The following is a 26,167-nucleotide window of genomic DNA, read 5'->3' as shown; positions in this document are numbered from 1 at the left end:
GACATTTGAACCATTTAGTACACCTTCAAACTTCCTTCAACTGCAAACAAATAATAGGCATACTTTTTCTCACTTCGATTGCTCAAATGAAAGCCCCTACACGTGTCTGCAGCCTCAGAATCATCCTCGACCCAACCCTTCTTACCTTTTGGCAACTACTTAACCTAAACTGCTCCACCTTGTGAACATTGCCCATCTCCATACCTCCTTACCCATTACTCCATCCCTTCCAGACTTGACTAATGCAATAGCTTCCTCTATGGCTGTCCGAATGAAATCAGAAATACATTTCAATAAGTCCAGAACTCCACTGCCTGCCTGCTCACTTCCACAGTCAGGTTTGACTTCAAAATACTACGCACCCACAAAGCTCTTAACAACCTGGCCCCTCCCTTTCTCTACAGCCTGCTCTCCCCCACATCCATCCCCAAGCTTGGGATGTACACATTTAAAAAAGGTGAATAAATCAACCATTTACATTGTAAATCAGAGGTCAAAATCGAAGAGAGCAAAATGAAAACATCCTCTGCAAAAAGACGTTATATCAGCAAACGGGACATTCTCCAGCTGCACATTAATATTCTGTTTATGAATAAAGAAAAAGAGACGACTAGTTCAAGGCCCACATTTTACTTGCCTGACTTTTAAAAATGAATGCTAAGACCTCACATTGAAAATAAGGAATATGTGTCTCCCAGCTTTTCCATGCAACACATATTCTAGCAACACATATCCAAATACTAAGCATCTTCACATTGTGTAAAAGTGACAGAAGCAGGTTTGTTTCTTCTATACCCAGAACTAAATCTCTTTAGTCTGAAATTTGACAATCATTACAGAGGTATATATATATATATACACGGTATACCTTTTTAAATGACTCCTAAAACACTCTCATTATCTGATGTTTTATCTCTGAGAGAACACTGCAGTCTGCTGTCATTTGTCTCCTCTCATTTCTGTTTTGCCGATTCTGTTCTTCTGACAGACTGTCTTTATCGATCCTAGATACTGAAAGATAGCCCTCTTTTATCTTTCTGGAATCTCAGTCCATTACATATGCCTCCAGTGAGAAACTGGAGGATGAGTGAAAGTGGAGACAGCGGGATCAACAGAGAACAGTTTGAGACCGAGCAAAAAGCAGAAGGGATGATTTTGGAATGAGAGGATTAAGCGAAGTAAGACAGCTAAACTGAGGAGGGACAGGTACATGAGACAGATGGAGATATAGATGGGGAAGGGGGCAGAGGGAGAGCAGCAGTAATCACTTCTCACTCTGACGGGGTGCGTAAATTAAGCTTTTAGTAGTGTAGAGATTGCTGCTGCCTTCAACCCTTCACTCACAGCATAAACATGACACTCAGTGGGGGTATTGCTTTCATAATGTGTTTGTGGCATTTGTTTGTGCAGGCATGAATGAGGCTGTGTATTTAAGTATCATGTATTACACTGTGCATTAAGTGTGTGACTGTTGTTGTGTATTTCATTGTTGGGATTGCATCAAAGGATAAGGCTGCCTTTCATAATTGTTGCCCCATGCCATTATATTGTCATTTCAAAGTGAGAGAAAAAACATGTTTTCCTTAAAATCTTGCAATATTCTTCTATTTACTGTCAATGCAGTACATAAATTATGTGTGACTTACATTAACATTGTGAAATATGGCATTTGAGCTACAAAAATCTGGTTTCAGAATAATAATTTACATTTTTTACCTGAAAATGTATGTCAATGGCCCCTCAAGTTTTACAACAGAAACCGCTATCAATGAGTGTTTGTTGCCTTTGTGTCTTGCAGCAGTTAAGTACAATACACCATCTCTTAAGCATTCATGTTGATTCTACATTTCCTCTTAAAACTCATAAACCCACCAAAGCAGATTAACTAGCAGTTGGCTGGGAATTACATTCTAGTTTAGATTTATTGGTTTTGTCTTTTTATGCTTGACAAAAAATAATATTATACATTTACTATCAATACCATTTAGACATGTGGAAGAGCTTTTCGGTTTCACATGGTGGACATATCTCTTCATAATAAACATAACCAATTACGTTTATTCCTCAAATCTCATCTAGAAAAGCCTTGTACAAAGGCAAACTCGTCTGTGGTTCTATTAAAAAACAAATAAGAGTGTTTAACTCAGCTGAGTGGTTGAATCACTAAACAGCTGCAATAACATCTTTACCTTCTACCATGTTGTTTAACAGCAGGTGCGACATCTGACGTATGCTGTGTGTAGCCACACTTTCTGGCGTTCAGTGTGTATGTGTAAGAACAGATCTCTATTATATGTTGACTTGACAGCTTTGACAGTGTGTGCACGCATGTGTCTGCAATAGTGATGCGTAGCTGAGTCTCTTATTGTATGCCTCATTGTTACGGTGTGTGCAGGAAGCAGGACCCAAATGCAGATTAAAGTGTCAAAAATATCTCCTTTATTTCAAGGCTATACTAGAAACAAAGACAGAACAGAACACTCACCGAAGACCAAGTCAAAACACAAGACAAACCGACAAAGACAGACAGAAAAACCAGAACTTAAATACACACAAGACTAATTATACAAACAAGACACAGGTGAGGAGGGAGGAGGAGAAACACAGGGACACCAGGTGCACACAATCGGGTAATAAGACACACCAGGGAAACTAACGACAGGGAACCACAGATAGATCTAAAGACAAAACACAATGCAGACAGAAAACCAAAGACAGATCTAGACAAGACACAACACAACACAGACAGAAACCGGCAAGACAGGAGGTGAAGACCTTTCAAAATAAAACATGAAACAAAAGACAGAAAAAGACAAGACAAAATACAATAAAGACAGATCTTGACACTCATGAGTTAAGCTGCAACAATGAGTATGCTTTAGTAAATTAATGATTATTGTGTTGTTAAATGAAAACACCGTTTTGAAAACTGCTCAGTCTGAATATGATATTTAGCAGATTTGTTTATACCATTCAAATGTTTTGGTAAAGCAAAATGGACCATTCAAGATTGTAATACATTGTGATGAGGCGATTAAATTATTCTCAGCCCTACTTTTCCTATTTTTCATGCTTTGACATGTCAGTACTCTTGTAACATGGTGTAGCAGGGCTCATTTTATGGCCCAAAAAACAATCCCTATATGATGCAAGAATGAAGTGAGAAAATGCAAGAAATATCCACTGTGGCCTTAAGCCTTCTTCTTATTATACTAAGCAAAAAATAATTAGACTAACTTTGATAAAATTAGATGACAAAGTATGAAACAAGCAATTTTCAGCTGTTGATTTTGGATGGTTAACGGTTCAATTTGTAGAAGATACCAACAAATCTCTTGGTGGATACAAGCATGTCAGGCTCATAAAGGAAGTTATGAAATGGACAAGTGTGTGTATGTGTGTCTGCTTGTTTATTTCTGCATGTCTGAAATTGGTTTTTCTCCCTCACTAATAAAATGTGCCTGATGTCTTATGAGGTCTGAGAGACACACCGTGACTCACTAACATGGTCCCTAAACTGAGACAGCTTTAAGTGGCTTCCTCTTCTGCTCACTTTCCGTCTCCTTCACTTTCTCTCGAGCCTGTGTTCATGTCTCAATCTTACTTTTTAACTTTGTCCTCCCTCCCTGCCTGTCCGTCCTACAGGTATTTGATTTTAACTACCTGTACTTACCTCAGTGTGCCTTCTGGTCTCTCCCCACTGGTATTCCAGAGCCAATTATGTTGTTATTAAAAAATATACCCGATCCAATCAACAGCTAATTAACTAGCTAATGGGAGAATAATGACCCAGGCTGAGAGCTCCAGAAGATATGGATTGAGTGCAGAGCTGTGAGGAGTGTTAGGGGAGAGCTGGGCTGCAAATGGAAAAGTCCAATAACAACGGAGGAGAACGAAGAGAGAACTGGTGTGTGGTGGAGCAGGTGGAGAGGAGGAGAAAATGATCGGTTGATGACAGACTGTGATGAAAGCAGATATTGATGAAGTCACTGACAGATATGCCCTGCTGCTCGTCCAGCTGTTACCTGAGCCAGAGGCAGCGCAGCTGGGGACGAGGCAGCAGGGAGGAATGTCAAACTATGTCTTGGTGGCAGATGATGGGGTGAAGTGCAGAGGACATGTCATGCACTTCCAGTGTCAGCTATTCTTAAAATATTTCAACATGTGCTTGAATCAATTATTACAAATTTGGAGAGATGTGTTCACTCTCCTGCCTAGGAGTTAGATTAGAATATAGATACCAGTCTGAGGTATGTCACTAAATACAAACTTGACACGGGGAAGATCATTCACATGTCTAATGGCAAACTACTCATTTAAATTCCAGTAGGACCCAGATGAGGGTGTTGCACTTTTTCTTTGTACATGTGATGTTTCGGTGTTGTTGTTGTTTTTGGTTTTGTTTCTTTCCTTTAACTGTCAAGTGGGAACTAAGTATTTTTTGTAGTGAGTTTTCTTGTTTTTCTTATTATCCTATGATACTGTGTGAATGAGAAAATATGAAGGACAGACCATATATTTCCATTTATTTAGTTTTTTTTAGAAAGGGGCAGGTAACATAAGATTATTTTCTTCTCCCTGCTCCCTTTCGGTCAATGGTGTCTTAATAGAGACATGTTTTGTAAACAATTATTATACATACCATGAATGGAACAAATAAAAATGAAAATGCTATTTTCATTGTTGAAGATATTTAGTTTTCATGTCATTGGTTAGTTGGTTCCTCGGTTGTTGTTGTTTTTGTAGTAGAATATGCCTGAGATTTTGTATGCACCTAGCCAGAGAAAAAGCGTGATAGCGATCCAGATTTTAGTTTTTTATAAGGACGAATAATTTAAACAGTTCACATTTCAAGTAAAATAAAATAAAAAGAATATACATACAAAATCAGGACAGAATAACTGTTTTTATATTATAAATGTTTTAAGTTTTCAATGTTAACTAATGAATGCTGGATTTGCTCCCATATGTTTTAAGTGGAATTATGATATTTGTGTATTTTCGAGCTAAACTCCTTGGTTGCGATTAAGGTATCTCTCACTTCTAAATTACATAATAATTCTTAAAATATTGTTACATCCTTGTGACAAGATGTTGGACAGCTTGAAGGAGAACTTGACTATGAGCCAGACATTACCGCTCAACATCAGCGGACAACCTCACTAATGCTCTCGTGGCTGAGTTGGAGCAGATCTCTGCAGCCAGGTTTCAAAATCTCATAGAAAACCTTCCGGGGAGTGTGGAGACTGTGTTTGAAATCAGCCTGTAGTTTTGTCAACACACGACACACAAACACAGAGATTACTTCACTATTTGTAAAGGTCACAAAATGGATGATGAATGAGACCGGATACAGTACATATGAAAAACTTTGAATATCTGTGTGTTCCTCCACTTTAGCCTGCTTCCCTTTGCTTTCATTCTGCCTCTAATACGATAATGACATTTTCTGTTCGGTTTCTATCAACATCACTCACACTAATCACTGCTACTTCCTGCCTCAGCACTGAGGAGATCTAAAGTGCCTCTCTCTCTCTCTCTCTCTCTCTCTCTCTCTCTCTCTCTCGACAGGTGGAGGAGATCCGGGGTTTTATTGAGTCTCTGGCAGAGAAAGTTGAGGAGGTGAAGAGGAATCACAGCGCCATCCTCGCTTCACCCAACCCAGATGAGAGTAAGGCTGTTTTTTCAATTTTGTATACAGTTTACTCTTGTTTTATTACCTCAAGCATAATTCACTCAAGTTCAACACACAGAGACTTTCACAACTATAGGGATGCAAAATACTGTAAACTGGCTCCTCCACTGGTTACAAAAAGAAATCCAATTCTCAGTTGGATAGAAGTCTATAAAACAAATTACACTAAGTCTCAATGTATTCGTTTAACAGTAAACATTTCCACAAGTTTCAAGTATTTTTCAATACAGCTTGATGTTTATTTTAATTGTATTGTCTGATTGACAGTTAATACAGCAGGGTAAGTATTAGGACGTGGCCTAGTCTTTTCAACAGCAACCTGTCAATCAGAATAGAGTGTATCAATGTGTATCCTTCTACAGCTCCATTTCACAATATTGTCACAGTTATCCTTCAAAAACAAATTGTAAACAGCTAACATTCATTTATTTCAAAGAAAGAACCATTTTTACATTCTTAAAAAAATAATGAAAACGAAAAGGAATTGGTCATAGAAGCAAAAGGCCTGCCTGTTGACTGTTGAGAGCCATCATTTCACACTAATCAGTGCTCTCTGTCCTTTTGAGCGTGTTAGGCTCTCACTGTGAAATCTCTTACACCCTTGTCCATTTTCTCCACTTTTCTGTTCCTCTTCATTGCTTCTAAGTCCTGTCTTTACCTGTTAGCCTGCCATGAACACCATCTCAGTTTATTTTACTTCTCTTTGCCCGCTTTAACCACTGTTCTCTTTACTTTTGTGAAGTACGTGCTGGATGCTACAATCCTTCTTTCCCACTGTCTTTCTGCTCTCCCATCTCAGTTCTCTCACACCTTCTCCTCTCATATATGTCAGAGCATTGATCTGGACCGCTGCTTTCACAAGGAGGATGTTGATCACACTAGTAACATCGCCCATTCCCTTTTCCTCTCCTTGATTCCTTGCACAAACCTGAAAAAGCATCGATCTGCTTGCAGCAGCGGGCATAAAATGAGCTCTTTAACTAGTCGTTGTGTGCAGATGACACACAGAGGGGAGCGGCAAGGTGCTGCATTCAAGATACAAATTATTCCACAGGTTTCTTCCTCTGTGGCTGAAATCGATGCTCAGGGTATGTGTGTCTGTGCCTGAGAAATGTGCAAAGCAAATTTAAATGTCATGGTCGTTCATTACACCGAGGTCAGCGTGTTTTTCGCTGTCTGCCGGTTGCTTTGTGATCACTGACGGACTGGACGGACTGGAGTTATCTGAATACCATCATCAAGGACCCTATCTCATGAGCAGCATTTGATGTTGTGTACGTGTGCTTGTGCAGTATGTGTGTTCAGCTCTTCCTCTTATAAATCTAATTTATATACCAATTTGCTTCATTTTTTGTTTGGAAACATAATGCGCCCCAGATACATTTTTAATCAAGCAATGAAGTTGGGGATTTTTATTTCTAAATTGTAAGAAATAAACTATTTGTTTTAAAGCATGACATTTTGTGCATAGTATATGTATCTGATATTAGCTCACTGTCAATGCTTTTCTGGACTATATCCACAAATAAAGCATGGTTTATGTTGTAAGGCAAGTCAATCAGAGAATCACCAATTCATCGTGATTGATTTCCTGGGCATCATGAATACCTGTAACACATTTCATTGAAAACTGTCCAATAGCTGTCAAGATATTTCACTGATTACACAAATGCATCACTGACTTGCTCTGTGGGCCAAATCAAACCAATATGCCTACATCTTTGATTTGGTACAGTAGGAGAATAGCAGCAATGTGCCAGTTTCTTCCAAGAAATGGTAGACGTTGGAAAAAGGGTATTTAAATAAATAGAGTTCCTAGAAATCAGGTTTTCTTTGCAGGCAATCAGAGCTTTGCAGTGCTGTCGTTTGTAGATGTGTGTGTAAAGTGTCTGTCCCTGTGACTGCTGTCGTAACAGTGACATTTCTGTGCGTCAGCCTCCAATGGAGTGTGTCACCAAAACTAATTGCACAATGACATTTTAATGTGAAGTCTAATTTGCTTTTAGATGTGCGCTGATTCATTTTTGTATTGAAAATGTTACGCATATCAAAGACCAGTGTGGTCTTTCATAATTTTTATATGAATGCTTTTTCTGTCGGTTGTTTTGCAATATAAAGTCTGGCATTATTTCATGTTCCTCCCTGTGGTGAGAGGAATCTGTTCTGTTTCTGTTTGTCTTACCAGACAGAACTTGAGTGTCTTCCGCTTTTTTTTCTCATGGTTTCAAATCTTAATCCTTCCCTTCTCAGTCTTTATCTGAAATAGGCGCTGAGACTTTAAGTGTGTTACAACTCAGCGTAAAATTGTACGGCGGTTAACCTTGTGTTTCTGTCACGGTTTCATAATCACATCACATCTCTCCAGCCACCACTCACCTGGCCATCTTTACAACCCGACCACCACCACAACTTCCTCTTACTCCCAAAGACATTCCCTCGTCATCTCCAGTAAACACACACACGCACACATTTCAATACAATGTGTGTATTTGTGTCTGTGTGTGAGTGCTTGTTTTTACTTAGTGGTTGTTAAGGATGTTGTGTGTTTGTGTGGGCTGTGCGCTGCATCTCTGAACGGTAGTACGTTCAGTAATGATAGATTAGGTAATAGCCATCAGGTCATAATGGGTATTGAACCTGTGTTTCCTCATGAGCAAATTCCTCTAATGCAGGAAGGGAAGAGACAATTGCAATTTATTTTTAGAAGCATGATTGAATTCACATGGGCCATTAAGTAATTGCAGTATTTGTTTCGTTTTCTAGCATTGTTTATTAGCTTTGTGCCGCTCGTTATTTTGATGGATGAGCCTGTTCTTGATAGATCAATGAAAGGCCAAAAGTCAGTGATGATTGCTTCTCCTGCTGGAGCATCAGTGACCTTTACGCTCAGCTTTTCCTTTGAGAGTGGGAGGATTATATATAAAATTAAATGAGACGTTTAGACGTTTGATGGCTGGGTACGGCTAATTGCCTTTAGCTGTCTTTTCCCTTCTTTCTTCACCTTAATGATAGGATTAGGTTGCATTCTACTGCCCAGCCTTTGTTGATATTATATCTGCCATTAATACTTCTATACAAGGTTTTTGGCTGGGAGTTGTGTGTGTGTGTGTGTGTGTGTGTGTGTGTGTCCTTCTGTTTTGTCTTTCCTCTGAATTTAATGTAGGTTGTCTTGTAAGCCCATGTGGGTTTGGTGTTGTGAAGCTGACAATTGAGCGGCCCGACCAAGCAAGGAGGCAGAGGCAGAACGTCCAAACATACAACCCGGTGTGGGCATTTATTAACTCATACACATGACACAGCCTCAATCTGCTGCTCCTGTGCGCACAGTCACCAGCCACCACACTACCAGCCTCCAAACAGACAGGGCAACAGAGCCTAAATACACACCCACACTAATCAAACCAACAGGACACAGGTGAGGGGGGAGGAGACAACACAGGGCACCAGGTGCACACAATCAGCAACAGACATGGGGATAGGGGAACACTTTTCAACATAAAACCAGGAAACAGAGACAGACAAACTAAAACACAGACAGATGCACAAACTACACTTTGCCACCAATGAAGCTACAGAATCCGTAACGGAGGCCGAGATCTATGGCCCCAGAGATCACCTCCGTTACAGGTGTATGTCACTAGAATAAAAATACTCACCCATAAGAACTGTTTTTGCTCCATTAGACAGTTCAAGGTTCAAGGCTTTTATTTGTTATACGTACATAAATACAGTGTAGTTATGTTGATGAAAATCTTAGGTCACAGGCTCCACAATAAAACAGAAAAACAGAAAAAATAGAGCAAGTAAATACAGAAATAAATAGTACAATTGTGAAATAGTGCAATAAAAGTCTACAAGTGATTGGAATATGATATATTAGATAAATCATTTCCAAGTAGCAGCCAGATGAATGTTATGGATTTTGTTTCAGAAGTTCAGGTGTTTAACAGTCTTATTGCCTGTGGGATGAAACTGTCCCTGAATCTGGTGGTTTTAGTCCGGATGCTGCGGCATCAGACAGAACAGTTTGTGGCTGGGGTGATGGGGGTCTTTTATTATCTGGAGGGCTTTCTTCCTGAGGCGCTGGGAGTAAAGGTCCTCCATGGATGGCAGCTCCGTCCTGGTGATGTTCTGTGCAGTTTTCTCCACCCTCTGTAAAGCCTTACGATTGAGGGCGGTGGAGCTGCCGTACCGGGCCGTGATGCAGCCAGTCAGGACTCTCTATGGTGCACCTGTAGAAGTTGCAGAGTATCCTGGAGTCCATGTTGAACCTCCTCAGCCTGCGGAGGAAGAAGAGCCACTGTCTAGCTTTCTTGGTGATGGTGTTAGTGTGGTGAGTCCATGTCAGTGATGTGGACCCTGAGGAACCTGAAGCTGCTGACTCTCTACCGTAGTCCCATTGATGGTGATGGGGGGTGTGTCCCTCTTTCTGCTGCTTCCTGTAATCCACAATCAGCTCCTTGGTTTTGCTGATGTTGAGATGGAGGTTGTTATCCTGGCACCAAGATGTCGCCGTCGGTGATCTGGCCGATGACGGTCATGTCGTCAGCAAACTTCACGATGGTGTTGGAGCTGTGTGTGGCCAGGCAGTCGTGTGTGAACAGGGACATACCACCATAGTCCATGTCCAAGTGTACATTGTTAAGTAGTAATAATAGTCAAAGCCAGAGAATCTGGGCTATTGTTATAAATAATGTTGTATAGTTTGTGAAAGGCAAAAGGGAATTTAGAAGTGTTTGATCATCTTACACTGAGTTTATGGTGTTATTTTAAAAACTACTGGGAATAATTAGTGAACAAAAGCACAAAACAACAAATTTCCCAACTAAATTCCAGTTAATTAATAACAAAAACAAGATCATCCGTCCACGTAATTACATCTCACACATAAACATGACAATACAATCACACTAAGGGGCAATTCTCTGTTCTACCACCAGCCTAACATGTATGTCTTTGGACTGTTGGAGGAAACCTGAGAAGTGATCATGAAACATTGATCCGGCTGCACTTAATGCTCTTCCTGTTTTGTACATTAAAACAATTTGAGACGAGCAGCTTGGAGCAATACTTGGCACTGCTGTCTATGTTACCTAGAGGAGGTAAAAATCAATGCAAAACTAACTGAACACCAGAGGGAATTTAAATGTGTGTTTTCTTTTAGCACTTCTGACTGCTGAGTGTTGGATCGTCTCCAACTGCTGCCGGCTAGAAAATAAGTCTACAATGTAAACTGAGCAGCTCAATGTGGCTTGTCGCAAACAAAGAAGAAAAATGTAATGTTCATTTTCTTTTGTTTGTATAATATTCAATTTTCACATCAGCATTTTCACTCTGGACCAGAGTCAACTGCAATTCCAGTTGTTTACCTAATACATGTTTGAGTATAAAGTACAAATACTCAGTTTTAATTGTTGCTGATCTAATTCAAAGTTGCAAAATTTACTTAATATTTTTGTTAAATGAAATGAAGAGAATCTGCTCCTTAACACTGAGAGTTTATTTAACAACATTTCTCAGTCTGTTTTTCCAACCACTTAGTGTTTGTGCCCTCTGACATCTCCTGCCTCCAGTTTCTAAAGAGCATCCTTACTCTGACTCTTAAAAGTCCTCAACTTGCAGCTCTGGAGAAGCTTGTTTTAATCGCAGCCTGTGAGTGTTACTATTTCTGGTATCAGATTTTGGCTGAGTGTGCTCCCACCCTCGCAGCGCTGTTTGCCAGAGCTCCTCCACCCTCACCCAAAATGTGAAAGTGTTTTAAAGCTCTCTGAATTCCCTTGGTTCTTCTTAAAGAATATTGTTTCTTTGTTTCTCTCCTTTATTGCTTTCTCTATTATCGCTTACATCTCTCTCTCTCTTAATTTCTGAAATGGTGCGCTGTTATAGCAATTAAAGACACTCATTTATACCGTGGAATAATAGTATCCCTCTTAAAGGGAGGTTAATAGGATGTCAAGTCCAAGGGCACACACACACGCACGCACACACACACACGCACAATTAAGCATATATAACGGAGGTCAAATCTAAAAAGATAAATGTGGCCCTGTCCTCTTGACTCCTGAGCCAGCGGGCAGTGAGGTCATGCCTCTTGATGGAAATGTCAAGTGTTGGGAGGCAGGGGAGGTTTCAGAGTGACGGTAACACTCACAGTTAACGTGTCTCTGAAGATGTTGCAGGAGAAAGAGACGGACCAGACTGTTAGACAAAGACTTAAACATGTACAACACCCTCATCTGTTCTTGAGTTGTGCCCAAATAGATATATCAGTTGTAGACACTATGACAACAAAATATATTGGTCTATTGAATTTCTAAGTTGATTCTTGATGAATAAAAGGTTAGCACATTTGCATGACAGCTTCCCAACACCTTTTACTTTATGTCTGACAGTGGATCAAGGTGTCGGGCTTCATTAAATATTAATTTCTCCTTGTTTACCACTATAAGGGAAACCATGTGTTTGAACAAAATCATATGACTATACCACTTTACCACTGGTAAATTACAACAATTTACAACACTAAAAACATCAAAACATAATCAAGTTGGTTGGAATAATAATGGCAACTTTGAAGTGACTACTGAATATCTATTTGTCCTTTTTTGCTCATGTGTGTATTTATTCACTATTCATCATAGAAAATGAGTAAAATCTGAAGTCTAAATGATCATTGTAGGTTAGTGTAGTGTTTTGTATGGCATTTACATTTTATCTCTGCTGTCAGTTTGTCATTAGCAAATATCAGGGATGTTTGAGGGATGAGCTCACATTCTGTCTCTCCGAAACATCAGACAACTGGACTCTAGACGATCAATAAGCGGTACAAACACTGGTAATATATTTACAGAGAGAGTAGAGGGAGGAAAAGAGAGGTAGCGAGATGAAGAAAAAGATAAATGACTGCAAGTTAGCATTTAGAGTGGCAGCAATTCACCCTGAGAGAGAGTGGAGGAAACAGAAGTGGCCTGGTGTCTCGTCGGGTGTCAAGGTACACTGACATTACACACACACACACACACACACACACACACACACACACACACACACACACACACACACACACACACACACACACACACACACACACACACACACACACACACACACACACACACACACACACACACACACACACACACACACACACACACACACACACACACACACACACACACACACACACACACACACACACACACACACACACACACACACACACACACACACACACACACACACACACACACACACATTGTGTCGATATAATAATAGACAGGCAAGAGGAAACCCAGATGGTGTTCTTATACAGGAGGTAGCTTTTAAGGTACAGCAGTGGCGGTTCTAGACCAACAGTTACATCTCTACTTTACATAAGGGTGTCTGCACAATCTCACATTACAGCAACAAAATCCTGCGGTTTTTGGCAAACCGAGTACCAGAAAATATACATTTAAAAAAAAACAAAAAAAAACTTTTCATTGTTAGGGGGGCCACAGGGGGGTCAGAGGTCAGTGTTAGGGGGGCACTGGCCCCCTCCTAGAACCGCCCCTGAGGTACAGGACAATAAAAGCTGCTACTGTAGAACCAAGGCTGGTGTCGGGTTGATGCTAAAGGAGTTGGCAAGAACTACCAGGATGTTCATCTTTATAATCTCAGATATATACTGCGGTCTGATGTAGGTACCATCTTGATAAGTAGACATGTTGGCTGATTTTAGTCCATGTGAAATCAGATGTCGGCAAACAAATACCAGTATAGGTCTACTCACTTCGTTGGCATATTGTTGGTGTCCACCACGCTAGCAGCTGTGATATTGGGACTGATATGCAGTATAAGGGGCAGGTTAAAGGAACAGTTTGAAATCATGGGAAGTATGCTTATTCATTTTCTTGCCCCTCTTGTGTCTGTACTTCAGATATAAACCCAGCAGCCAACTAACTTGGCTTAGCCTGGCACTGTTCGAAGAAATAACATTGAACATTCAAATTCATTCATGCTTTTCAGTGAGTGGCTCATTCATTAGTGTTAAGTGCAGCAATTATAACACTTTGCTGTGGGTTGATTTCACAAAGATGTAATGCTCATGTGCTTGTACTAAAGGGATTGGACTGTCTTATTACTGCTGCAATTCTTTGTTAGCTCAACCTTTTCGATCAAATGTCAATCGGTCAGCTTTGTGACTTCAGTGTCCTTGGTTGGAATTGGGAAGTGTTACATTAGCGTGTCTCTGTTAGGTCTGCTTTGGTTCTCTGAATTGTTGTCATTTGGTCTGATTTTGTTTGGGCAAAAAAGCAAATTGAAATTGTTTCCAGTTTAGTGCCAACTCCCGGGATGATTGAAGACGCCTGCAGTGTAATCATCTAACTATCAGTTACTAATATTATTTAGTTAGACATTATTACTAGTTTTAAGTCCTTTTGGGGACCTTTGTTGCATTTCAAGGATAAGTCTGGCGTTTCATATATTTTCATATTGTAAAATAAATAATATCCTAAAACAAACAACGGCTGTCAGCGTTTTTTATCCCCGAGCAAATTGGTTCTCACAGACGACACAAACCTTTTAAAAGTGTCACAAGATGGTAATTTTATTCTTTTAAAGGCTGGATCATTTCCATAAACAGACAAGCAATTTGTCTTCTTTTCTGGAACACCATTTATTTTACCTTTCTTCTAGCTTTTGCATTTCCTGCGTTTCTTCCTGCTTAGAGCAAATCTTTCCCTCTGCCACTTTGAAACAATCTGATGCTAGTGAGAGGACCGACTGCACACATCGCCATAGCAACACAGTCTTAATGATGGCAACAAGCGTGACCTGAAGATTTCATTTGAGAGCGTCTGGGAGAGGGATGGAGTGTGAAGCCACAGCTCAATTGACTCCTCAGTTATGCCCTCTAATATGGTTTCCTCTCACTTCTTCCTCTACTTATTAATCAGCTCTCTTCCTCTTTTTCAACGGACAATAATGAGGCTGAATCGACACTTGATCGCGCCGGTTGGCCTCGTCTGTTTGGTAACCACCATGGTGAAATCTAATCTAACTCCTTAACACACATAAACCACAAACCATAGCTTTACACACGGCGCCAAACGGCGCTCAGTGTTTATGTCATTATCTCTGAGATGCTGGTGCTGCTGACCTCATGGAGCAGGTTACCAGAGGTTGCTATGGTTACACAGAAAAGAGGGCGACAATTCTCCTTAAAGGTGTATCTGAAGTGGGATATGATTAAAAAAAAAAAAATCCAAATGAAAGATAACAGTTTGCATTCCTAGACAGATCATTTTTGATCTGCAAAGCAAACCGCACACGCGCACACACACACACACACACACACACACACACACACACACACACACACACACACACACACACACACACACACACACACACACACACACACACACACACACACACACACACACACACACACACACACACACACCACACACACACACACACACACACACACACACACACACACACACACACACACACACACACACACACACACACACACACCACAGCTTATTTTGCCCTCAGGACCTCAGCCCACCTCTTCAGCTCAGTCTTTGACCCTGACTATTTCTCTGCATTGGGGAATGTATTAAAATATATGCTAAGCATATTGTAGTATAGCTGGAGGCTCTCAAACCGAGATTGCTACGTCCACGTCTTAGTAAATGTTAAGATATGTTTCTAAGTCTTTTTTTCTTGACCCTTGTTCGTGCCTTACATTCACAGAAATGTGTATTACATCACATGAGTCAGGAACCTCTTTTGAACATTTCTCTCCTTTCTGTCACCTCATTTCCTATCATCTCTTGACTGAAAAAAAAAAGCGAAACATAAATGCCTGCCTATGCTCCAGCTATCTTACATTAACCTTTATTCAGCCGGGCATGATACGTTGGAAGTTATCAGTAAACACACGTCTACCACTTTGTTCCTCTGAGCTGGATGTACCACAGGCTGATGTTAGCTGATATGGTTGCAGTTTGTTTTACAGCAAAATAAACCTTTGTAATACTTTGCCAAACATGTTGTAATAGATGCTCTACCTCCACTGAGCTGTTATATTTGTATGTTATCATTTAAAGGGATAGTGGAAATGGAACCTCAAATAGTTTCGTTTTAACTTATATACAAGCATAATTACGTACCAAAACAATCACACCTGATTAAAAAAATATAATAATTGCCTTACGCATGTTAGAAGCACTTTATTGCAGCTTCCCCGAAGTTTTTTAGAAACGAAATGTTCGACTCAGCCAAACCGGAAGTGACGAAAACTTAGGAAGACGATACGATAACAAACCATGGCGTCTATGCAGAATGAACGTGGAAGGGCAAATATACCAGACAAAGAAGAAGGATTGTACGAGGTATCCAGTGATGATAGCGAGTCAGAAACATCCTCTCGGCTTTCCTACGAAAATGTCGTTTTAGGAACTGAATCTGAATCCGGTTCAGTAAGCGACGATGGTGACAATATTGAGCCAGACGATGGACCATTACGTCCTTATTTGTTCGAGCCCGAGGTGATGGTTCACGGCATGGGCAATGGCGAGGATGACCAGGACCAGGCGCCAGATGATGCACCCCTACGCACAAATAATCTTGACTGGTAGGTCCCTAAGCATAGCTCACGCATCTTAAGATCACCTGTAGCCTTTACAAATATTAATCATTGTTAACCAGTTAAGCCTGAAGGTCCCCCCAGTGGACCCCTCCCACAGTTTTTTTTTCTCTCACATGTCTCAGGGCTTCTTAACATTTATGAAACTATTAATGTTTCATACCCTTTTAAAGGTAAGAAACTCCGCTAACTGACAATAAGAACAATTGTTAGCTAGAAAAAACACAAGAGTAATACCAAGCCTTTGAATTAGCATTGAGCGAAACAATGCTAACTAATGCTAACGCTTTTTTACACACAACACACGGTAGAAATGCCCTTATTACTATCTTAACTGCACAAACAAGATATACGATTTAAAGCTGAGACTCCACAGATTCCACACATGTAATGTCATCACTGTAAGACCTCGAATTCCTGGAGCTATCAGCCAGAAAAGAGAAAGTAAACAACATCCGGTTCCAAAAATATTACAATAATTACGTCTTACCTTTTTTGATTTGTGATCAAAAGTTGTGTTCAACGGAATAAAAACGCATCTCAAGGTTAATCCAATGTCGTTGTGTCACGTAGAATTTTTTACTGATAATCAATCATCATATTTATGGCAATATACTCGGTACCATAATAAAGGTCGGCTATTCAAATGCTATTGAATGTCCGCCATTGTTTGTGCCCGTCTTCCTATGCTCTCGTCAACCTGATCCCACCAGAATGCGTGACTCCACCACGCAACCTTAACACCGCATTGCGTGGTGGAGTCACGCATTCTGCTACATTTACGTGTCGGCACCACGCAAAAAACCCCAATGTAAAGTGAATGAGGCTCTTTTGTCGTGGTGCACACACGCATTTCTACAACGTCCCGCAGTGAGCTTTTATTCTATAAAAATGTAAATCTACTTTATAGCTTGTAGTAACTCACAGGAGGCTTCTTTTATTTTATTTGTATTCATAATAATTTTTATTTGTCGTCAGAATGTATTATGGTGCATTAGTCACACATTTTTGTTCTCAAAAAACAGTGCATTGTGTGTAATACAACTGTGATTTTTATTAAATTAGTTAGTTTTTAAGGAAGGCCAGAGCTTCAGCTGTGTCAATAGATTGTTCCCTTTAGTTAACGTTATTTAAAAGATAATGATCATGTCCCCTTTATTGTATTACGAGCATCCATTCCCATTGGATAACGGAGAATTTTACACCCGGAAGTAAGTATTCTCCTTACTGTCGATTGATTTTACAGTGATATCTGAACTACTCATCAACTCAAAAACACCAGATTATCCTTGTTAATTACACAACATTGATTGGTTTAAATTGTGTACAATGCTTTTGTATTTTCCCCTTCGATTCGGAGAAACGAATATTTGTTCGGCGTTTTTGGATGGCAGAAGACACTACACTACCCAGAATCCTCAGCTATCGTTTGGGACTACACCATGTGCTCTGTTTGACAAACCCCGTGATCAGTCCTCAAGCTCTGTGATTGGTTGACCTCCAACTGCATTCCATATGAAAAAAAAACGTTTCGTAAAAGATAAAATCATACTTTATTCAGCAGTGCTTGCTTTACTCTTTGAAAGTCATCACATGAATGCATTGTAATAAATGGTTTGGCTGCATTAAATATTACACATCTATCGTAGTTCTTTATTTATCTACAGAGATCGGGCATCAGAATAGACCGGAAACTATTCTTTTACCGTTCTGTTTTAATTTCACAATAAAGTTAGTAGTAATAATCTGTTTTGATATTATTGTTTTTTATTAACTACTAGACCGCTGGGTCATGTTAAGACCATATTTTCTGTGTTACTGTGGGGTTTTTCCATCGCTTTTGTTACAAATATCAAAACAATAACAACATATATCCGTCGTAAACTAAACCAGAAACAGCAATATATTTTATTTTGTTAACACTTTAAACTTGACAGTTTTTTAACCCGCACCTCCTACTGGTTAAAGCACGTTATTACACGTTTGGAGTAATTGCAATGCAGGAAGATTATGTTGCTTTTTAATGACTGTTTAAAATGCATTTTTCTTAATGTCTTTCATTTTTGTAAAGCACTTTTGAATGTGTTATATTTGATGAAAACATTTAAATATTAAGAGTACATACAAAATAGTGGGAAAGTAGAAGGTCAATGATATAAATATAGAATAGAAAATATCAAGAAGATACTGTAAATAATATCTACAACAAAACAGTTTAGTGCCTGATAGGAGGATGTGCAAAACAGACAAACTAATAAGGCTTTATTTAAACATTAAAGAATACTTTAGGCTAAGGTCTTCTTTTAAATAAGAAAAAAGCGTTGGGGGTATCTATCTACAGATACATATTAAGCCTGACAAAGTGCTTAACGTCTAATATATTGCATGGTTTGTTTTGGAACTTGACAATCAACTTTCCTGCAATGTTAACTATGTTGAAGCATTTATTTTAACTGATATTATACACATTAATTATACTCTTATGTAGATAGTATAAGAAATGTGCAGAATATGACAGTTTAATGGTGGAGGTACACACATATTGATAGATGTCTTGTAATGCACTGTTGAGGAACCTGTGACCCAAGTTTTTCATTCATTGCATAACTACACCGTAGTTGTGTATATGATATGTCAATAAACCTTTGAAAATCTTGAAATCTTGAAAGGGATGTGCAAAATATCAATTATATGCAGTCTTTAATGAACGATTAGAGAATAAAGAGTAATGAATATGCTTTATACGGATCTGCAGATACATGTTTAGTCTTCTCGAGCACCAACTATCAAATATCTCTCCTGATTGTTGGCACTTGACAATCACCTTCCCTGAATTTTACTCAGGTGTAACTAAAGTCTGATTTAAGGGTTGTTTATATTTCACATCATTAATCCAAATCTGTAAAGTAACTAAAATAAATGTAGTGGAGTAAAAACACCACGTTAACCTTAAAGAAAGCCCTCAGGATTATAAAAGACCCCCATCACCCCAGCCACAAACTGTTCTGTCTGCTGCCGTCTGGCAGGCGGTACCGCAGCATCCGGACTAAAACCACCAGACTCAGGGACAGCTTCATCCCACAGGCCATAAGACTATGAAACACCTGAACTTAGAAACAACATCCATAACATTCATCTGGCTGCTACTTAGAAATTATTTATCTAATATATCATATTCACAATGTAGTGACTGCTTTTTTGTCTTTTGTTTTCTTAGTTATGTTCTCTTTTATATGTGTGTGTGTTATGTGTTATGTGTAACGTTGCTAACTTCTTGGCCAGGTCAGCATTGAAAATGAGATTGTATCTCAATGCTTTTATCTGGTTAAATAAAGGTTAAATAAAAATTTAAAAAGATTCCAATCAATCTGTATATAGACTCTTATTGCACTATTTCACTATTTTTTCTGTGTATCTGTTTTATTGTGTTGCACTGTTGGAGGAGCCTGCAACCTAAGGGGGGGTGGGGGGATAGGACACGTTCGATTCCTGTTTTGAATAGTGTGCCGTCGATGGGTTTCATTCCATTTCAAGGTGCTTTTTGACGCTCCGTGTAAACTTCGCGCACTGCCACTCCAACATCCAATCACAGAGCTTGGGACTGATCACGGGGTTTGTCAAGCTAAGCACATGGTGTAGTCCCAAACGATAGCTGAGGATTCTGGGTAGTGTAGTGTCTTCTGCCATCCAAAAACTCCGAACAAATATTCGTTTCTCCGAATCGAAGGGGAAAAATACAAAAGCATTGTACACAATTTAAACCAATCAATGTTGTGTAATTAACAAGGATAATCTTGTGTTTTTGAGTTGATGAGTAGTTCAGATATCACTGTAAAATCAATCGACAGTAAAGAGAATACTCACTTCCGGGTGTAAAATTCTCCGTTATCCAATGGGAATGGACGCTCGTAATACAATAAAGGGGACATGATCATTATCTTTTAAATAACGTTAACTAAAGGGAACAATCTATTGACACAGCTGAAGCTCTGGCCTTCCTTAAAAACTAACTAATTTAATAAAAATCACAGTTGTATTACACACAATGCACTGTTTTTTGAGAACAAAAATTCGTAACTAATGCACCATAATACATTCTGACGACAAATACAAATTATTATGAATACAAATAAAATAAAAGAAGCCTCCCGTGAGTTACTACAAGCTATAAAGTAGATTTTAAAAACGTTTTATAGAATAAAAGCTCACTGCGGGACGTTGTATAAATGCGTGTGTGCACCACGACAAAAGAGCCTCATTCACTTTACATTGGGGTTTTTTGCGTGGTGCCGACACGCAAATGTAGCAGAATGCGTGACTCCACCACGCAATGTGGTGTTAAGGTTGCGTGGTGGAGTCACGCATTCTGATGAGATCAGGTTGGCTCTCGTCATCACCCGAAGATTCCCGACGATTCCCGAAGTATTTCGTTTCATTGAGAGGGCGCAGTAAAATTGAAAATAAAATGAAACTAGGCGCATGAAATTAAAAAAAATTGTTTATTATGCTTATTTTTAATAAAAATACACAAGTTAAACCCAAAATTCGCGGATTTTCACTATCCCTTTAACATGATTTGTCCCAGTGAGCGTTTGGTGTAAGCTGCTGATTAGGATTCATCAGACATACACTGTATGTGTTAAATGTGCATAAAATGATGCCTTATTATATTAGTGGATCCTCCACTAATTGTCTGTCAGTGTTTTAAAATACCATGAAGAGCATTCCGTCTCATTTAGTGCAGCTGTAAAGGACAAAACATGCTTTTCTGATAAGGAGATACTTCTTATTTATTACAAAGTGTTTGCAAATATTTCATAAACATTAAACATCTAGTAGCAATTTAAGTTTTTCTTACGCAATGTATAAAATAATCCATTGAGGTTTTGTCTGTTATGAGATGCAGATGTTTGTGTTCTGTTCCAGTTTAGGGCTACTTCCAGTCTATTGTTAATCTTTATGATTGATGCAGCTTTAAAGAAGCAGGTAGCACACAAAAACAAACTCATTATAAAAAAGTACTTCAGGCAGTTTTGGTTTGATTTAATAGTTAGATTGAGTAGACCATTTTTTATGACTTCTGTCTTCCTGGGGTTATTTAACATATGGAGATTTTTTTTTATGGCATTAAGATTTTAAATTACTTTCTCACTGTTAATGTACTAAAATGGCTATCAGCGCTCCAGGGTAAAAGGGGGGAGAGAGGGAGTATGTTAAAGCTATATTCTCTTGTTCTTCTCTATTTCCAGACTCTATGTAGTAAAAACTAGATGGGTAACAACTTACTTTACCAATGTGTTACATTAATGTAAATATGTATTTATAAGAAAGGTTGTTCTTTAATGCTCTTTTATTGGCTTGTAACTTTAACAAATGTTGACACACTCTGTATGAATGCTTAATAGAGGTGGCTAAAGGGATGAGAGGGATGAAAGTGACCTACTAAACCTAAACATAAGATTATCTCCTATCCTCTGATCTAATTGTCTATGCAATTACAAAATACAATCTTTAAGACCAGCCTCATTTAATAAAATGGGTTTACTGCAAATTAGCATGACCTAAAAAATCTGATAAAAATGTGTTTTCGGTAAAATCCCCCATGTGTAACAATCTGAAGTGTCTGTGAAATATGATTATGAAACTGTTGGTTTGGCTGTAGCTGTAATAAGCGACAGAAGGGAGAAAAGATTAAAAGAAAACTTCAGTTCATCATAAGCAACATGGCAGCGTGAAGTGACAGTCACCCTATCTTTCAGAGCTGCTGCCTTTTGAAGCTCGCACTGATGAGAAGAACCGTCTATACTGTCTGTGCACAAACGTGGAAGATACGTTGTTTGTGATAAACAATCACTGACCAAAAAAAGAGAATCCCCAAATAGAGCTGCTGCGACGTGCCTCTGCGTTTATATTTGAGGTTTTTACTTATTATGAAATCGTTTTTGCATCCTGTTGTTGCCGAGGTGGTGCTGCAGTCCGTCGTGATTTAAGTAATTCCTCTACTTACTAAAATAGCAAATCTTACTTGTCAGCACCCACATGTACCCATCAACCCACATGAGTTGTATTATGTCTCCAGGGTGTGGGCCTAGATGGAAAGAGGACAGTGGACTGTGGAAGTGAAGGATGCTGGTATTCTAAATAAAAAGCACAAAGGAGTACAAGACATGCAGAGATATACTGAAGCTGATCATTTGCTGTTAGTCTCTGTTCAGAGTGACATTTAGAGTTATTTCTTGTGGCAGTATTGATTCTGCCTCGGTGAAAATGGCTGGTTTGTGTGAGTTAGTTAAATCCACAAATCTCTCCTCTCTCTGTTCTGTCCTCTTTCCCCAGAAACCAAGGCGGAGCTGGAGGATCTCATGGCAGACATCAAGAAGTTGGCCAACAAAATACGCTCCAAATTAAAGAGTGAGTATATATAATTATTCTGTTTTCAATTGCTGAAGCTAACGTAAAATAGTATGTTCAGTAGTTAATGAGTTGCATATGGACTTCTCAGCGTGAGCCAGCTCCATACAGACTTCGTTACACATTTTTACTTCAAAATACTCCCCAATAACTCTTCCCAAGTTCATTTTAGACCAGGAGCTTTGACGTTTGGCAAAATAGATTAAGTATCTCTTCTTCAATTTTCACCCAGAGGTGGTATATCACTTTTTAGAGTAATCTAATATCTAAGTTATGTAAGAGGGTCTCCTGCTATATTTTGCAGAGTAAAACTTAGTACATACAGAGATGCTTTGTGAGATATAAATGATTTTACAATACATAGATATAGGGAGGTTCCTACCACCAAAGTTGAAAATTAATCGACAGAAACTTAATCAACTACTTCTTTCATGAGTGTTTCATAATGAAATCACAAAGGGTAACAATAGAGAGACAGGGAACTGTAGCTTCTGACAGCTAGCATACAACCTCAGTTAAACTCAGTGAAGAGTCTGACTTGCTTCAGAGGTGGTGGATGTGGTTCATATGCATGGACACACTTTTGTTCACACTGGTGTGCAAACGTAACACACTAATGTTACGAGAACATACTTTGTGCAGGCCTAATGGATGAAGCTGGTCTGAGATCTTACTCCTTGACATACTTATAGTGTACAGTGTTGTGTGTATGTGCCTACAATTCTGACGCATGTTTCTCTTTCTCCTTTTTCTTTTGGCATATACCAAGAGTTTACCATATTCAAAAGCAAAGCTTCTGTCAATCACATAACCTTTTTTTACATTACCTAAAACTCTCTCCTGTGCCTCCCTAACAGGCTCAGTTGTCAAAGAATCGAGGTCAGGGATAAAAGATCTGTATACAGTATGTTTCAGGGAAGTAGAGCATAACGTGATGAGAAAGGGCTAGAAGATAATAGCCCCTTTCTCTCCTACTGCGGGACTAAAGCCATATATAAACACACTCACACAGTTTAATGTGCTCATACATGTACAGTGGTACACACAAGTGCTATCAATCAGAGCAGGCTCTGCATCACAGGCCTCTGACGCTCCGTCAGAGGCTCCACTCCACTCCACATCAGTTGTTGCCACAGGTTACCTTAGTGTGCGTGCGTGCGTGCGTAACTACATCCTGGGATAGATCCTCAAGAGGGACTCACGTCATTTACTGTACCTTTTGCCTTGAGATCACTTTCGATCTATGTCAGGGATTCAGTGAGTTAATTTACATTTTGGGGTAGTTTCAGACATGTAAACATTAGCGAAAGGGACACCCTCAAATTGCTTCAGAAGTTTTTTTTACTAGAAAAGAGTACAAAGCTCCTTTTTCAATTGAAAAATTTGAATTTAAAACTTTTCTAAAAGTACTTGTTACTTATAATGTGTGTTGAGAGTACAAACTAACTACATTTTCAGTAGGGTTTCAATACACTTTGTAGGTGAGATGAGCCTGAATCTATGAAGACACAGAGTTACCAAGATCAACGGGTGGCTTTAATAATTCCCACAAATGTTTTGGCAACATTTCAATGTTACAAATAATTTAGATTTGACTTTGTTTTCATAGTACAGAGAGGAGGCACTTACACAATCAAATGCAGTTTATGAATATGCTAAAAAAAAAATAGTAACCCAATTATTTATGACAAAGCTCATTATTGTCCGAGAAGAAGGCTGTTGCTTTATTGCTATGTTAAACTAAACAATGTGGATATGAATTGTTAGTTAACATATTATATGCTCAGGCTGTTTGCAGACAGGGAGGCGTACAGTAGGTTCACTCAGAGCTGCAGGTGTACACATCTCACAAAGGGTCTGATGATGGAAAATGTGCAGGAGCTGGTACAGCCGTCTCCTCCCAGTTCAAATGATAGTAACATTGGAATGTAAATGAGCAGGCATGACATCTCTGTATAATTCACATTCAATTGAGGATTGCTTCACATGGCCTCACATTGACAGTCTTGAATGTACGCTATTATGCTGGCAGTGGCTCCTCTTCAATTACTTGCTGAGGTGTGAATGTGAGGCAGCAGTAAGGAAAGTGCTGTTCAAGCAGCCATGTGTTGAATTAGAAATTGGTTAGTTTCTACAAAAGAAAACGGTATATTTGTATTTAATGTATCCATATATTTACATTTCTGTATCATCTTTTTTCTTAGATTCGTACTTTTATATGTTGTATTTTTTTCATACATTTTGTTGAGGGAGCCTGACATCCAAAGGTATTGCCAACAAGGCTAATCTGTATCTGATGTGCATATATAAAATAACTACAAACTAGATACTAAGATATCTGAAAAACAATTAAGGATTTTTATTACTTACTGAGAGTTATTACTTATTTTAGATTAAAAATTGGTTTTTAATCTCATCCTAATCCTAAATCCTAAAACTCTAAGGACACTAAAATCATCAGTGCAGTTTGTTTCATACAACACTTGTATTTGGTTTGGTGTAATGAACCTCTAAAGACAACTAACAAGACTGCAGTCATAATGTTTTATTTCATCTTTTTGTTCATTTGAAAAGAGAGCACTCTCGCTGATGTTGAATGCACATTTGATTGTATCTTTGCAGGTATCCAAAACTCCATTGAGCAAGAAGAAAGTCAGAACAAGTCATCAGCTGACCTGAGGATACGTAAGACGCAGGTACAGTTCAATTAAACGTACTTTACACTTATTGTTGCTCGCCAACATCTGCTTGGAACTGTTTCACTTTTACCTGCAGTTCCTCCATATTCCTCTCGCCTTTTAGCATGCCCACTGACTGCTTTGAGTTTAATTAATGTTGTCACTTCAGTGGGAACACACTATATACACAAGACTGACTCAGAATAGTACTACAGTATGTATTAGGGACACACTGACACTGAATGTCATTGTATGTTTGCACCTGCTGCTCATCGGTTCATTTACAATTCAAAGTACTTATTAAGTCGGTGTGTGATGCTGTTGTTCCTCGCTGTGTCTCCAGCACTCCACACTGTCTCGTAAGTTTGTCGAGGTGATGTCAGAGTACAACACCACCCAGTCGGATTACAGGGAGCGCTGCAAGGGACGCATTCAGAGACAGCTGGAGATCAGTGAGTAGACGTGGGAGACTAAACCCTCCACCACCCTCATACTGACTGCACTCGTGATAACACTGTGAGAATTACAGTTACACATCTGCATCTCTTCCCAGTCATAGTGTTGCAGTTTTCTAGTTTGTATCAAAACTCATGTGGATTTAGATATTCGTGCCAAAAGCTAGGTGTTATGCATATTTTTCTGAATTATTTATTATTTATCGTCCCATTCTTTTAAACATGATATCTTGGAAAGGAAATGTCTTAATATAAAACCCATCTTCCAATAACCTTAAGCTTACAA

At 39.0% G+C, this 26,167-nt stretch overlaps 1 protein-coding gene across 6 annotated transcripts in view; it reads left to right on the top strand.

Moving 5' to 3' along the window:
* The window catches only part of stx1a (syntaxin 1A (brain)), a 59,658-nt gene that overhangs the window by 20,139 nt on the left and 13,352 nt on the right, over positions 1–26,167 (top strand). For all 6 annotated transcript variants that reach the window (XR_004570322.1, XR_004570321.1, XR_004570320.1 and 3 more), the window contains exons 3-6: positions 5,572–5,671; positions 22,674–22,748; positions 25,371–25,444; positions 25,770–25,878. Coding sequence is in view for 3 of the 6 variants with exons in the window: in XM_034229362.1 (XP_034085253.1) it covers positions 5,572–5,671; positions 22,674–22,748; positions 25,371–25,444; positions 25,770–25,878 (358 nt within the window). In the remaining 3 variants the exon portion in view is untranslated. The remainder of the gene's footprint in view (positions 1–5,571; positions 5,672–22,673; positions 22,749–25,370; positions 25,445–25,769; positions 25,879–26,167) is intronic.

Source organism: Gymnodraco acuticeps, unplaced genomic scaffold (genome assembly GCF_902827175.1).
Source record: "Gymnodraco acuticeps unplaced genomic scaffold, fGymAcu1.1, whole genome shotgun sequence".
NCBI lineage: Eukaryota > Metazoa > Chordata > Actinopteri > Perciformes > Bathydraconidae > Gymnodraco > Gymnodraco acuticeps.
The sequence above is the reverse complement of the archived record's forward strand: the minus strand, read 5'-3'. Positions and strand labels throughout refer to the sequence as shown.